This window comes from Cervus canadensis, chromosome 5 (assembly GCF_019320065.1).
Source record: "Cervus canadensis isolate Bull #8, Minnesota chromosome 5, ASM1932006v1, whole genome shotgun sequence".
NCBI classification, from domain to species: Eukaryota; Metazoa; Chordata; class Mammalia; order Artiodactyla; family Cervidae; genus Cervus; species Cervus canadensis.
Genome location: NC_057390.1, coordinates 11,393,779 through 11,410,111, shown reverse-complemented (window position 1 = coordinate 11,410,111; position 16,333 = coordinate 11,393,779). Strand labels below are relative to the sequence as shown.

Genomic DNA, 16,333 nt, shown 5'->3' with positions numbered 1-16,333 from the left:
GCAATGATTATAATATGCCTTGTTGGCTTTATAAAATATATAGATAAAATATAAATAATAATAATAGCACTAAAGAAGAAGGAAAAAATGGAGCTAAGTTGAAGCAAAACTACTTCTATATACTACATCAAAACTACATCAGCAATGACCTAAAATAGACTATGACAGTCTATGACAAATGAAGAAGCAGATTATAATCCACAGATAGAGTAACCTCTAAAAAAACAAGCAACTCAAAAAATACGTTGTTAAAAAATTTACGGTGCCTCCCTGGTGGTCTAGCGCTTAAGACTCTGCCTGCAAGTGCAGGGGACACAGGTTCTATCCTCGGTCCGGGAAGATTCCACATGCGTTGGAGCAACTAAGCTTGTGTGCCACAACTACTAAGCCTGTACACCGTAAGGGAAGCTACTGCAGTGAGAAGCCCCCGCACCACAAAGAAGAGGAGCCCCCACTCGCCACAGCTGTGCTCAGCAAAGGCTGTGCACAGCAACGAAGACCCACCACAGTCTAAATAAATAAACAATAAATAAATTTTTTACAAAAATTTATGGAAGAATTAAAATAGCATACTACCAAATATTTAATACAACAAAGGAGTAAAAGATAAATAAGAACAAAAAAGACACAAAAATAGAGAGTAAAACCCAACCATATTAATAATTATATTAAATGCAAATGGACTAATAAGCTCACTAATCAAAAGGCAGACACTGTCAGACAGTATTTAAAAAGCATGATCCAACTATATGCTTCCTACAAGAAACCCACTCTAGAGTCACAGATACAAACAAGTTAAAGTAAAAGCTACAATAATATATACCCAAAATGTAACCATAAAAGTGCTTGAATGGCTATATTAATATACAACAAACATTGCTGGAAACACAGAAGGACATTTTATGATAACTATAGGGAAAAAATGTACCTGTTAGGTAGGAAAGCTTCCATTAGCATAAGAGAGCAAACAAAACTAAGATTGATACAGTTGACTAAGGCAAAACAAAATAAGTATATATAAAAAAAGAGCATAAGAATAAAGAAGAAACAACCTAGTACAGATTATTTGCAACATATAAATTTGAGGGTTTTTTTTAAAGCAATGACCAAAAGGAAAGTCATAAGAATACCCCAAAAGGCAAACATGAAAAAAGAAGCTGGACTGATATGAAGACATCAAAGTCAAAAATATGATTCTGCCATTCACACTGCCAAATATTTCTTAAAAGGTAATGGATATTATTATCAGAAGTTTCAATAAATGATAATTCACAGCCTGCTGGTAAACAAATTTATATTACTGATACAAGTTTTTAATGAAAAATATTACCAAACACATATTCTAAACAGTTGCATTCCCCCCCCAAAAAAATTAGATGCAAAAAAATACATTTAAGCCTCTTTAATTATAGTTATTTATATTAGCAAATAAAATACTAAACTAGAATTCTACTAACAAGGAATTGGTTAAACAGATTATGATATATCCATGTGGTATATATGTACATCCAAAGAAAAATAAAATAGCAAAACGTTCACAATATTGTTGAATGAAAGTTAATTCAAAAAATAGAACTTACAAGTATTATCATGTTTTTCAAAATTACATATATATGTGCAAATTATGAATATATATCTATATATGGCTACATATACTAAATATAAGCCCACACACAAACAAGTACATAGAAAATGACTAGGAAAATACATACAAAAATGTTAACTGTGTCAGATAGAAACATTAAAGGTAATAAATTTCTTCTTCATGCTTTTAATTTCCACATTTCCCATAATATACTTAGTATAGGAAAAACCCTTGGACTGCTAGATCAAACCACTCCATCCTAAAGGAAATCAGTCCTGAATATTCATTGGAATGACTGATGCTGAAGCTGAAGCTCCAATACTCTGGCAACCTGATGCAAAGAACTGACTCATTAGAAAAGACCCTGATGCTGGGAAAGACTGAAGGCAGGAGGAGAAGGGGACGACAGAGGATGAGATGGCTGGATGGCATCATCGACTCGATGAACATGAGTTTGAGTAAGCTCCAGGAGTTGGTAATGGACAGGGAAGGCTGGCGTGCTGCAGTCCATGAGGTCGCAAAGAGTTGGACATGACTGAGCAACTGAACTGAACTGAGGAAAAGCTCAGTTCTGATCCTTTAAGTGAAAGACTTCTAGCTCTACTTTAGGTTTTAAGAATGAATTTCATGGTAGATACTTAAACTCTTCTTACTCCAATGCACTTAATACCACAAACACTAAAATCTAGAGGTTGGATATACTTGTTTTCTTTATGTTTTCCCCTCCTGTGTTCCAAAAATCAAAATTTTAATCCAAATAAATGAAGGGAAGAAATTTATTCCCCCTAAATTTAGAAATAAAACTACAAATATAGTTTAACCTGAAATGGTTGCTTTTATCAAAATGTTACAGACTCAAAAACAGTACAATGTACATGGTTTAGTGTAAACATAATGGTGTTTATACTACAATTAGGTATGAAGAGCTATGTGCAATAAAATGCATTTCCTCTAGAGAGAAACTTTAGAATGCATATAAACTTAGAAATTAAGCCAAAAGATAAACACACTTTAGGGTCTAGTTGTATTTTGGAACACTGTTTACAGAATGAGAAAAATCTAACAAAGTTGCCTGCGGACACAGGCACATTCACTGATGAGACACATGGCTGTATGCTGGAAACATCTGGTCTGTCAAATAACGCCACATTTTTCAACGCTAGTTAGTATAAAATCCAGTGATTTCTGGCAATAAAGAATGTTACTTTATTTCTCCATTGTCCTTTCCCCAACATATTCATATTTCATCAATAATAGATCAATAGAATTCATTAAAATTTCCATGATCCTCCAATTAAACTTCTCTATAGCAGACAACAAAAGAAAAAAATTCTATTTCCAGGGGCCATGGAAATCTAGAACACAACTTTGACATTACTTTTGACAACCTCTAAACATTATTAAAATGGAATAAAAAGCCAATTCCTAAGTTTTCTTTGCATGTGTGCTAGTTCTCCCCTTCTCCCCACTTCATGCAGATTCCCTAGTAGAGATGTGAGCAGAAAGAACGTAAATGAAATAAAAGCAAAAAATTGTTTAAAAAATGAAATGAAGTCAAAATAATCCTAAAATAATAATCCTAAATAACTGGATAATCCAAATAATCCAAAATAATCCTAAAATTTGGATAACTTAAGGTCAGAATAACTTAGACATGGTTGAATGCTATTCTAAAAAGAGAAATGTTGATTATAGGCAAACTAAATTTTGGTACTTTTTTGCTATAGTATGGAACTCTTTCAGGCTTCCCAGGTAGCTCAGGTGGTAAAGAATCTGCCTGCAATTCAGGAGACCACAGTTCCACTCCTGAGTTGGGAAGATCCCCTGGAGAAGGGATAGGCTACCCACTCCAGTATTCCTGGGTTTCCATGGTGGCTCAGACAGTAAAGAATCCGCCTGCAATGCAGGAGACCTAGGTTCGATCCCTGGGTTGGGAAGATCCCCTGGAGGAGGGCAACCCACTGCAGTATTCTTGCCTGGAGAATCCCCATGGACAGAGGAGCCTGGTGGGCCACAGTCCATGGGGTCTCAAAGAGTCAGACACGACTGAGCGACTAAGCACAGCACATGGCACTCTCGCAATGACAGGCTTTAAATTTCTAATCAGTGAGCTTTTCAAGTGGATCACAACTACCCGTTGGAATTTTTTTCAATTCAGAGTATGATAAGAATATGAAATAAAAGCTTTCAGCACAGAAAACACTGGTTTCTTTCTTAATTAAAGATCATTAATAAAAAGTACTTAATTCCTTCTATGAACTAATGATAGAAAGATGGTCAGATAGTTTTCCTCAGGGAGCACAAAACCTAGTAATATAATCAGTACTCATAGCTTTAAAAAAAACTAACTAAGCTTCCAGTCATGAAGGAATAACAAGGAAGAGAATGAACTCCCACTCTTAAGAAGTAAAATACTGACTGTGTGTGTGCTAAGTCACTTCAGTCATGTCCAACTCTATGCGACCCTATGGAATGCAGCCCGCCAGGCTTCTCCACCATGGGATTCTCTAGGCAAGAACACTGAAGTGGGCTGCCATGCCCTTCTCCAGGGGGTCTTTCCAACCCAGGAATTGAACTCATGCCTCCTATGCCTCCCGCATTGGCAGACGGGTTCTTCACCACTAACACCACCTGGGAACTAGCTAAAATTCATAGAACAACTGCTTTCAGACAGAGAACATCAAATAACACAGAACTGTGGTCTCTGAAAAAAGGAAAACAAGCAAGGTGAATTTAATAGTTACCTGAATGTGATTTCTACATTTTGGACACAGTCAGAGAAAACCCAAACAGAACCAAACAACTTAGCAGAGTTAGCATCAGAGATGCAGTTCAGGAATAATGATACACCTTAAGGTTGTGCAGAATTTCCTCAAAAAAGGGAAGCAATGCAGAAAAAAGTGCAGAAATTTATACAAGAGTTCCCTTAAGCCTTTGCTGAGTACTAGGCCAGGCATAGGAAAAGTAAAATTCTGCATGAACAGAAATAAAGAAGGGAGGGAAGGAAAAAAAAAGGAAGGGAACGAAAGATGGGAAGAACAAGGAAGGAGACACAGACAGAAGGGAGATGTAAGACAAATACTTCAAGGAGCTCAGACAAGACAGAGAAAACATTTGAACTCTGAACAGCCCAAGTGCAGAGCCCTTGGGGATTTCAGAGTTTTCAAAGGAGATGAATTCTACTCCAAGCGACCCTGGAATAAAGGAAAAGTTGTGCTTAGTCTCTCAGTCATGTCCAATTTGCAATCCCATGGACTACACAGTCCATGGAATTCTCCAGGCCTGAATACTGGAGTGAATAGCCTTTCCCTTCTCTAGAGATCTTCCCAACCAGGGATCAAACCCAGGTCTCCCACATTGCAGGTGGATTCTTTAGCAGCTGAGCGACCAGGGAAGCCCCAAGAGGAAAAGTTAGCCGAGCTTAAAAATGGGGTCTGATGAGACTGGGATTCAAATGGATCTGCAAACAACTAAACTATTTGCCAAAACAAAAACCAATATCCTGTAAGAAAGAAAAGTCCCCCAAAATTCAAACACTCAGCAACATAATATAACAGCCATTATCTAATCAAAACTTACAAGACAGGAAGAGAACAAAAAATTGACCTATAATTAGCAAAAACAATCTTCAGAGAAATCCAAAATACCAAAAATGACAGAGCTAGCAAAGAAGTACATAAACAGAGAAATTAGAGCACTGTAACATGTATTTTTAAAAGATGAAAAATAACAAATGAAATTAAACATAAAAAAAAATAGAACTCCTAAAGATGAAAAATATATCATCTGAAGTGAAAATGCCACTTGATGAAATTAAAAGATTTGACAATGAAAAAGAACACAGCAATAAAACCTATCCCATATAAAGTACAGAGAAAAAAGACTGGAAAAAAGAATATCCTCAAATCACCTACGGGATTTTGTGAAGTTGTCCAACATAGATAAAACTGTAATCTCAGAATGAGGATGGAAAAGGGACCAAAAAAAAAATTTGGAAAACTAGTATCTGAACATCTTTCAGATTTTATGAAAATTATAAACTCATAAAACCAAGAAACTAAACAAACCACAAGCAGGATAAATACACATATACATGAATGCATACATACGTATTTATACAAAAGCACATCAAAATCAAATTGCTGAGAACAAATTTTACAGACAAAGTTTTAAAATAGCTGGAGAAAAGACAAAATAAGGAGAGTGACCAAAAAAAGCTGTTCATATACTTCTTCCTCAGAAATTATAAAAGCCAGAAGACAAAAAAAAAAAAAAAAGACATCTCAACAACAAATGAATCTATAAACTTAGAATTATATATCCATCAAAAATAGATTTCAAAAATGAAGGTGAACAATATGATACCATTTCACACCCACCAGGATGGCCATAATCAAAAGACAACTCTAAGTCCTGGCTAGGATGTATAGAAAATCAAATCCTCATATGCTGCTGGGGGTAAGGTAAAATGGCACAGCTGCCTTAGAAAACAATCTGGCAGTCCCTTGAATAGTTAAACTGAATTACCATGATCTAGCAAAATTTTATTCCAAGAAAGCCAAGAGAAATGAAATGAAAATATATTTCCACACAACGAATTGTAAACAAAAATGCATAGAAGCATTATTTGTAAAACCCTAAAACTTAAACAACCCAAATGCTCATCCACTAATGAATGGATAAATAAAGTGTGGTACATCCATGCAGCTGAATATTCAGCAATAAAAAGAAATGAAGTACTGATACATGGTACAACATGGATTAACCTGAGAAACATTATGTTAAATGAAAGAAGCCAATCACAAAAAATCATATATTATATGATTCCATTTATATGAAATGTCCAGAATAACTAAATATGAAGAAACAGAAAACATGTCAGTGATTCCCAGTAGCTGGCAAGAGAGGCAAGGGACAGGAAAAAATTGAATACTGATGGCCAAGGTGCTCAGAGTTTCTTTTGTGAAGAATAAAAACATTCTACAACTGACTGTGATGATGGTCACACAACTCTGAATACACTAAAAGCCACTGAACTGTATGTTTTAAATAAATGAAGTTAAAAGTATATGAACTATATCTCAATGAGGCTGTTAAAAAATATTTTAGAAAAATGTATATTAAAAATAGGCAATGTAAAAATTAAGCAAAAAGATAGCAGCAGTGGCTGGCTATATTAATACCAAACAACATATATTTCAGAAAAAATATTACCAGGGATGAAGAACTTTCCATAATAATAAATGGGTCCTTTCATAGAGAAGATAAAACAATGCTTAATGTGTATGCAACCAAGAAGAGAGCTTCAAAATATACATTGCAAAAATTGAAAGAATAAAAAGAATATATATGTAAGTCCAATCAAAATAGGCAATTTCAACACTCCCCTGTCAGCAAATAACAAATACAAAATCATCAGGATGTAGAAAAGCTGCACAATGCTATCAACCAGTATGTCTAAATGATAGGTAAAGATGCTCTTCTCAATAACAATATATATTGTTTTAAAGTGTATATGTAATTTTCAATAAAACAGACCATAAAATTGGGCCATAAAACAAGTCTCAAAAAATATAAAAGATTGAAATCATACAGTTTACATTTATGAACACAATGAACTAAAATATAAATCAATTTTGATACATCTGGAAAATCCCCTAATATTTAGAAATTAACCAATGAACTTCTAAATAGTCTATGAAATAAATTTTAAAAATCACAACAGAAATTAGAAAATATTTTAAATAAATGTAAAATAAAACTGCAACATTATAAAACATGTAAGATTCAGTTAAAGCACTGTTAAAGAGAAATGTACAGCTTTAAATAGCTACATTAGAAAACAGAACCAAAATCAATGCCCTGGGCTTCCACCTAAAAAAGCTAGAAAAAAGAGCAAATTATTTACAATAGCCAAGATATAGAAGCAACCCAAGTGTCCATCAACAGATGAATGAATAAAGAAGACGTGAGATAGATAGATATAGAGAGAGTTGCTGTTTAGTCACCCAGTCGTGTCCTATTCTTTGCAACCACATGGACATGTTCGCAAGCCAGGCATGTATGTGTGTGTGTGTGTTCGCAAGCCAGGCGTGTGTGTGTGTGTGTGTGTGTGTGTGTGTGTGTGTGACTGAATCATTTTGCTGTGCACTTAAAACTAATACATTGCAAATCAATTATACTTCAACCGAAAAAAAAAGAGCAAATCAGACCCCAATTAAATAGGAGAAAGGAAATAGTCAGTTATGTTCAGTTTAGCCACTCAGTCATGTCCGACTCTTTGTGACCCCATGGACTGTAACATACCAGACCTCCCTGTCCATCACCAACTCCCAGAGTTTACCCAAACTTATGTCCATTGAGTCAGTGATGCCATCCAACCATCTCATCCTCTGTTGTCTCTTTCTCCTTATACCAAAAATCAGTAAAATAGAAAATAAGGAAAGAAAATAAAACCTAAAGATGCTATTTTCAAAAAATTAATGAAATTGACAAACAACTAGTCAAAATAATGAGAGACAGAAACAGAGACAGAAAAGACAAATCATCAACAAAAGTAATCAAAGAGAAAGTACCACTATAGATTCTACATGTTAAAATAATAGAATAATACAATTAACAATTTTTGTTAATGAATTCAACAATTTGGATAACATGGACAAATTACTTGAAAGATACAAATAAACAAAATATTCTCAAGAAACACTAAATGAAAACAGCCATGTATTTATTTTTAAAATTAAATCTGTAGTTAACAACTTTCTTACCAAAAACATGCAAATCTCCCGGTTAAGTGGTTTCAATGGTAGATTCTACCACATATCAACGTTTAAGGAAAATAATTACTAACACTATATAAATTCTTCCAGAAAATCAAAGACAGAAAACTTTCCAAGTTATTCATAAGGCTAGCATGACTCTGATTCCAAAAAGATATAACACAAAAAGGAAACCACAGATAAACATTTCTCATGAACACAGATACAAAAATCCTTAACAAAATTTTAGCAAATCAAATACTACAGCATATTAAAAAGGACAGTATATCATGACCAAGTGGGATTTATTCCATGAATGCAAGTTTAACATTTAACATTCAATATGAATCATATTAAGAAACTAAAAGCATTTTTTAAAAAACATATGATCACCTGGCACTAGTAGTAAAGAACCCGCCTGCAATGCAGGAGCCAATGCAGGTTCTATCCTTGGGTCGGGAAGATCCCCTGGAGGAGGGCACGGCAACCCACTCCAGTATTCTTGCCTGGAGAACCCCATGGACAAAGAAGCCTGGTGGGCTACAGTCCATAGTGTTGCAAAGAGTCAAACACAATTGAAGCAACTTAGCATGCATGATGATCATCTCACTTACACAGAAAAAGCATTTGACAAAACCAATATTCATTCCTAATAGAAAGTTTCAAGAACTAGAAATAGAAGCAAACTTCTTCAAACTTATCAATTGCATGTACCAAAAAATTACACCTAACATATGATTTAATGGTTAAATGCTTTCCCCCTAAGATCAGGAATAGGACAAAGATAACCTAGCCTCATTATATCTATTTAACACTGCACCAGAGGCTCTGACCAGCTTCCCTTGTGGCTCAGATGGTAAAGTATCTGCCTGCAATGCAGGAGACCTGGGTTCTATCCCTGGGTTGGGAAGATCCCCTGGAGACAGCAACAGCTACCCACTCCAGTATTCTGGCCTAGAGAATTCCATGGACCGTATAGTCCATGGGGTTGCAAAGAGTCAGACATGACTGAGCGACTTTCACTTTCGCTTCACTTTCAGTGGCTCTAACTAGTTCAACAAGAGACAAGAAAACCAAACCAAAAAAGAAAGCATCCCAATTGGAAAGAAAGAAATATACCTGTCTTTATTTGCAGATGAGATAATCAGCTACATAGAAAATTCAATGTAATATACAAAAAAGCTACTAGAATTAGTAAATGATTTTACTAATCATTTACAGAATAAAAGATAAATGCACAAATTTAACAGTATACTAGTAATAAATTACTGAAAATTAAAATTTAAAAAGTAATACCATTGAAAATAGGCATCAAAAAATATCAAATGATTAGGGATAAATATGACAAAAGACACTAAGACTTGTTCACTGAAAAGTAGAAAACAGTTAAAGACGAGCCTAATAAACGAGAGCATTCATATAGTGGTGGATAAGGGGTAAGATGGAGCAGCATGGGATACAAGGGACCTAGTGAGGTAAGACTGTCTGTATAGGAAGGCAGCTGTGTCAGGGCCAAACAGGGATGGGAAGGGCACTGAGGCAGCACAGAAGCGTAACACTGGGTACTAGGGCCCAAGCAGAGTAAGGAGGGTACCATACAGGAGGGCAGCTCAGTCGGTGGTGTTGACACAGCTCAAGGGAGCCCCCAAAATGTAATCCTACTCTGTGCACCAGAGCAAGGCTGGGCTGGACATACTGGTCAACAGCACTTACGACAATCACTTGAATTAAGAGGAAAATGCAGATTGTTCATATAATGGACTACTATAAAGCAATTAAAATAAGTGAACTAGATCTCTATACCTAGGTTTTAAAAAGCTCTCCACTGGTATGTTAGCCCATGACTGCAGATATTATTGTCTATTTTTTTCAGAGCTATATCCCCAGCACTAAGAGCAATGCCTAGCAACACAGTAGGTACTCAATTCATTTTTATTGAATGAATGAATCTCAAAAAAACAAACACCAGAACCATTCATGTAAATGTTTTTAAAAATACAATGTATTGTTTTTGGACATTAAAAACATGGACTAGAAGGAAATACCAGATTTATGATACTGGTTTCCTCAGAGAAAGGAAAGGAATAGGACTGAGGAAGGGGATGAGTTCTACCTGAATTTTTTTAAATGTACATCTTTATCTCTCTCTGATCACATATGTTTATATATGCCATAAATATTTATATATATATGAATTAAAACCAGAATTGTTACTATTTGTTAATTCAGAGAAGTTGATACAGAAGTTTTGTGTTGTTTTTTTTTTAATCTCTGTAATTCTCTGTAATTCTAGAACTTCATAAAAAGGTATCAGGGAAATAATACTTTCTATCACACTGAACAGAATTTCTCATATTGTTCAATCTGTGTTCACTTATATGAATATGTTCTCCTGGGGAAAAGACAGTCTAGAAAGTAGCCCTAAGAAATTAAAAAAATACTGATGCCTCATGTTTTAACTTTAAAAGTCTTGAGAATTTATAATTTTATTCATATTTTTAATCTTATTTCAGTATTAATATATTTTAATTCTGTACTTTTTCCCTCAAAACTAGGTAAAATTAACATTCCAGGAAGATGTGTCCTGTTTATCTTAAAGCTTCACATATCCCCATCATACTGCAGGGTACCCCAGGGCAGAGACAGTGGGGATGCTTACTCTAGTTTGGGAAAAAGAGCCAAAGAGTCACTCTAAAGTTTCCTCTGGAATTAAACCAAATTAAAATAACACATAGGAAAGCAATCCTCTGAGCTTAACTTTGACTTTGCCCCTTGTGATGGTTAATTTTACATGTCAACTTAGTTAGGCCATAGTACCCAAAGATTTGATCAAATATTATTCTGGATATTTCTGTGAAGGTATTTTTGACATAAGATTATCAGTGCTTATATCAGTAGACTTCGAGTAAAGAAGAATAGTCTGCATAATGTGAGCGGGCTTCATTAAACCAGTTAAACGCCTTGATAGAAAAAAGACTAAACTCCCCAAGGAAGATAAAATTTAGCCAGCAGACTATCTTCAGACTCAGGCAATAGTATTCACTCTTCCCTGACACTAACTAGCCTACTAATCTACTATGCAGGTTTTGGAGTTGCCAGCCTCCATAATCATGTGAACCAATTTGCTAAAAAAAAAAATCTATCTCTCTCTCTCTCCACACACACACACACACACACACACACACACACAAATATACACATTATTGGTTCTGTTTCAATGGAGAACCTCCAGAACCAGTAACTATTTTTTCTAAACCAAAGCATATTTCTGAAATTAACTATCACTAAAACAGTTATATGCCTTTCCCCTATAAAAACTTGGTCTTCTAAAAATCAAACTACGTGTAGTATTTTTTCTTAAACATAATACATGACAAAATACATCAGCATACCAATGCTGCTGCTGCTCCTGCTAAGTCGCTTCAGTCGTGTCCGACTCTGTGCGACCCCATAGACGGCAGCCTACCAGGCTCCCCCGTCCCTGGGATTCTCCAGGCAAGAGTACTGGAGTGGGTTGCCATTGCCTTCTCCAATGCATAAAAGTGAAAAGTGAAAATGAAGTTGCTCAGTCGTTTCCGACTCCTAGCGACGCTATGGACTGCAGCTTACAAGGCTCCTCCATCCATGGGATTTTCCAGGCAAGAGTACCGCAGTGGGTTGCCATTGCCTTCTCCACTAATATATCTAAATAATAGTAACTCTCAGGATCAATCAATAGATATACAAAAGGCTAGAGAAGATGTCTTATGGACTTAATAATTTTTGAAAGGTTATGCTAAATATGGACTTTTTTAAAAAAATTCTAAATAACAAATTTTAGATAACACAAAGTATTCAATAAAAAAATTTTACCTTTTAGTTTTCATCTGGTCCCGCAGTTTACTATACATCTCCAGAACTTTAAAGAGAAGGGAAAAAGAGCACATTAGCATAATTTAGAGAAAGTGAAAGACTAATTAAAGCCAAAGAAACTGCATCTAGAATTCTACTCTATATCCAGTTTCTCACCTGGAAGACACAGCATTAATTTATCCACAGTGGCAGAAATATTTCTCTGCTGTAGTCGACACTGCTTCAGCTCTTCCATTGCTATCACCAGCTTGGCAAGAGGGAAAAAAACTGAATTATGCCAACAGCTGTAAATAAAAAGTTTTCAGTCACATTTTTCCACCCTATGTTCAATTCATCAGAACATCCCAGACAGTTTCATAGTAAGACCTGCCAAGGGAACTAAGGAACTGCCTTTCTCAACCAGTATAACATCCCTGCATGGTTTCCCCCTTTCTCCCCAAGATGCATTCATACTACACTAGGAAAGGCTAGGTGAAATGAAATCTTAAAATTCAGGGGCTATCCAGGAAAAAAGAAAAAACTTGCAGATTTGCTCCAAACCCTATTCAGACTTTTCATGATTTATGATTTCATCAATATAAGAAGATCCTGTATTTCTTTCATCAGTGCTAGATGCCTACAGGAAAACAGTCCTTCTTATACAGCTTCAAATGAATCTTGAAAATAATCTTTAACTAAATTTCTATTTCAATAGAGAATAAACCACACACTTAGAAGTTGTGGCTTTTCCAAGAGTACCAGTTTAGTGAAGAGTAACTCAAGTACTTATCTTCTCATAGAGTTTTAAAGTCTTCCATCTGAAGTCATAGACAATAAAACTAAAAGAAACTGTGCTCTTTGCAAAAACTTAAAATATGTGAGACAAACTTTTAAAAAGCAATAAGCTACACGGCCTCTTATAGAATTCATCCCATATCCATACCTAAAAATGGTAGGTACTTAGATACTATGCCAAAAAAAAAAAAGAGAGAGAGAGAGAAGTGGTCATGATTAAGTTACTGATAAGATAATCAAAGGTTAATCTTAAAGATTATTAAACATTAAATAAGTATTAGGCAATAAGGAAGGTACATGATACAGAAAACAGTAATAGACTTTAAGTCAGAAGACTTGAGTTTTAGTCTCAGCCATACCAATTACTATGCAAACTTTTGCAAATCATCTGCTTTATCTTCCTAGTCAATAAAATACTAGTCCTAATTGTCACAGGTCGGCCATGAGGATTAAGTGAGAAAATGGACATCAAATGATCTTATAAACTATGATTTAAATGGTGAATATACCAATTAATAGAATCAATGATTCACTTTTTTAACAAATACTTATGGCACATTCATGTTGTGCCAATCATGTTTAGGCAGGTAGAGGGGATATGGCAGTGTATTTAAAAAAAAAAATCCTGACCTCATGGAGCTTAATTTCTACTGGAAGGAGACCAAAAAAACAAATATATAAGGAAAACTACATAGTATCAGAGCATGATAGGTGCAATGGAGAAAAATTAAGCAGGAAAGGCAAAAAGAAAACAAAAGGTGAAAGTAAGACTGCAATTCTAAATAAGTTGGTTAGTAAAGGCCTCATTAGGAGGTAACATATGAGCAAATATCTGAAGTGCATAAACATTGGAAAAAGAAGATTCTAGGCAGAGGAAACAGCATTGGCCATATTATGACTACTCAAGTGATTTAAAAAATACAACTAAGGAAGGCTACATACTCTCATTAAGCTTTCTAGTGGTTATATTCATTTACTTCAGACAAACATTATGAAAAGCAATAATAATGCCCAAGTTCCTCCAACATGCAGCTTATGGTCTCACAAGCCACTAAATCAGGAACACAGTCATCAAAGAGAATGACAGGAAACAGAAAAAATTTTTTCAAAAGATAAACTGGTCTTACTTCCTTTCCCTCATGTTGCAGTTTTCTATTAGTATCCGTCACTTGATTCTGTGGAGAGAAGACAATTTAAACTTATAATAAATACCTAGACAAAAAAAAGAAAAAAATACCTAGACAATAGTTGGATTAAGATGAAGATTTTAAATGAAAAGATTTAGAGTAGGTATTCAGATCGTTTCCATATTTCACCACATTTTGGTTTAGTTGTATTCTCCTGGAATTAAACTGTATTAACTTTTCTACTGAACATCTATATGACTTTTTGAACAACAACAAAAAATTACTAAAAAATATGTTCAGTTTGAAATAGTACAAACTAATATAACACAACTAAAGATCACACTTTCATTTGAAATGGAAAGAAAAACTGTAATAGAAAAAATAACCCACAAAGAACCTTACTTGAGCATAAATTGAACTTCTCACCTCGGGGAGTCTGAGTAAAATTCGGGAGTTGGTGATGGACAGGGACGCCTGGCATGCCGCAATCCATGGGGTTGCAAAGAGTCGGACGGGACTGAGCGACTGAAGTGAACTGAACTGAACTCAGGTCAAATGTTTCTACTTATAATCTAATTTTAGAAAACATTTTATCATAATTTCTTGGATCATTAATTCTTGATAGTTCCTAACACTTCCATATTCCCTCTTTTCTAAATTAATTTATCCATCAGATAGTAAAAAAATCAGGTAAACAAGCTTTAAATTTATGTAGAATTCATAATTAAAATGAATTGGCATGACTCATTTTGGTAGCCACTCTTGAAGAATCAGTAGATATAAAAATTAAGTTTATAGAATAGTAACTTCCCCACCTTCTTAAACATTATCAAAACATGAGCAATAATAACTTCTAAAGCTTTCTTTAATAAAGGCTTCCTATACTTCCACCAATAACTGCCTCTCCTTATGTTTAAGATACTTCCTTAACCCAGCATCTTCTATCATGTCCCTCAGAATGTCAACAAATTTTAGTTAATAGATACTCTGCACTCTGTATACACACAAACATAGACACACACACACATAATATGTATGGGAAATAATACTAAAAAGGTTTGTTTACTGGGGATTTCTGAAGCATTTAATATTCTATAGCACTATAAATGCCTAAGGAGATATCACACCGTGTTTTCCAACTTATTTTACGTAGCATCCTTTCACTGAGGATCATCTCAGGAAATCAGTTTTTTAGGAACACACCTTTGAAAATGTTGCCCAAAACTATACACTATACCTGGACTATCATTTTCTGAGCAGATTACCACATGCACTGCCACTGAAGCAAAAATGCAACCATATACATACATAAATGAATGGATGTTTCTATGTTCCAATATGTTTCTATGTTAATTTGCAAAATTAGGAGGCAAGCTGGATTTGGCCTGGAAGATATACTTTGCTGATTCTTGGTCTAGAATAAGTGAGACTGAAGGGCTTATTATTTAAACTAATACATGGACGTTATTCAAAAGTGGGATTAATATCAGTTCAATATAAGAAAAAGCTTTTAAACAATGTGAATAAAAGTGGTGTGGGCAGCCCCTGAGTGATCATTATTTAAGAATGATTAGATTTTTTTCATGTAAACAGGAGATCTCATAAAATTCAACCTTCCATAAATACTACTAATTTCAGCATCACACTCTCTACTAGAATGCCTTGTTTACTTTACAAAGATATCTCTGAAACTTTTTTTTTAACCTCAAACTCATTGCAAGAAATATATTTTACATTGCAACCTGGTACGCAAGTATAGGGAATACACACACACACAGAGAAACAAAATTTTCAAGAAACAATTTTGTCTTACTACATGTAACACATTTAATTGTTCCCTTTTCCATTCTGTTTCAATTTTGATTAAAAATACTGTTCATGGCCCACTAAACCAATTTCATGCAAACCAGAATTCTATAACACCCACAGGAGCCTAATGAAAGCTTTTGATAGAAAGATAATTACTATTTCAATACTATTTGAACATAACAATGAGAGGACATCTACACAGCTTATCTAGGGGTTCAAGATGGCTGAGTGTAAGAACATGTATTCTTCTCCTCCTGTGAGAGCACCAACATCACAAGTAGCTGTTGAACAATCACTGACAGGAGGATGCTGGAACCCACCACAAAAAGATACCTCATATCCAAAGACAAAGGAGAAGCTGCAACAAGACAGCAAAAGGAATGCGATCATTATAAAATCAAATCCCATACCCACCGGGCAGGCGACCC

At 34.9% G+C, this 16,333-nt stretch overlaps 1 protein-coding gene across 3 annotated transcripts in view; it reads right to left on the bottom strand.

Moving 5' to 3' along the window:
- EXOC6B (exocyst complex component 6B) overlaps window positions 1-16,333 on the bottom strand; it is a 661,839-nt gene that overhangs the window by 549,414 nt on the left and 96,092 nt on the right. For all 3 annotated transcript variants that reach the window (XM_043468197.1, XM_043468199.1, XM_043468198.1), the window contains exons 3-5: window positions 14,097-14,144; window positions 12,352-12,442; window positions 12,196-12,241 (exon numbers count right to left, since the gene is read on the bottom strand). In XM_043468197.1, coding sequence (XP_043324132.1) covers window positions 12,196-12,241; window positions 12,352-12,442; window positions 14,097-14,144 — 185 coding nt within the window. The remainder of the gene's footprint in view (window positions 1-12,195; window positions 12,242-12,351; window positions 12,443-14,096; window positions 14,145-16,333) is intronic.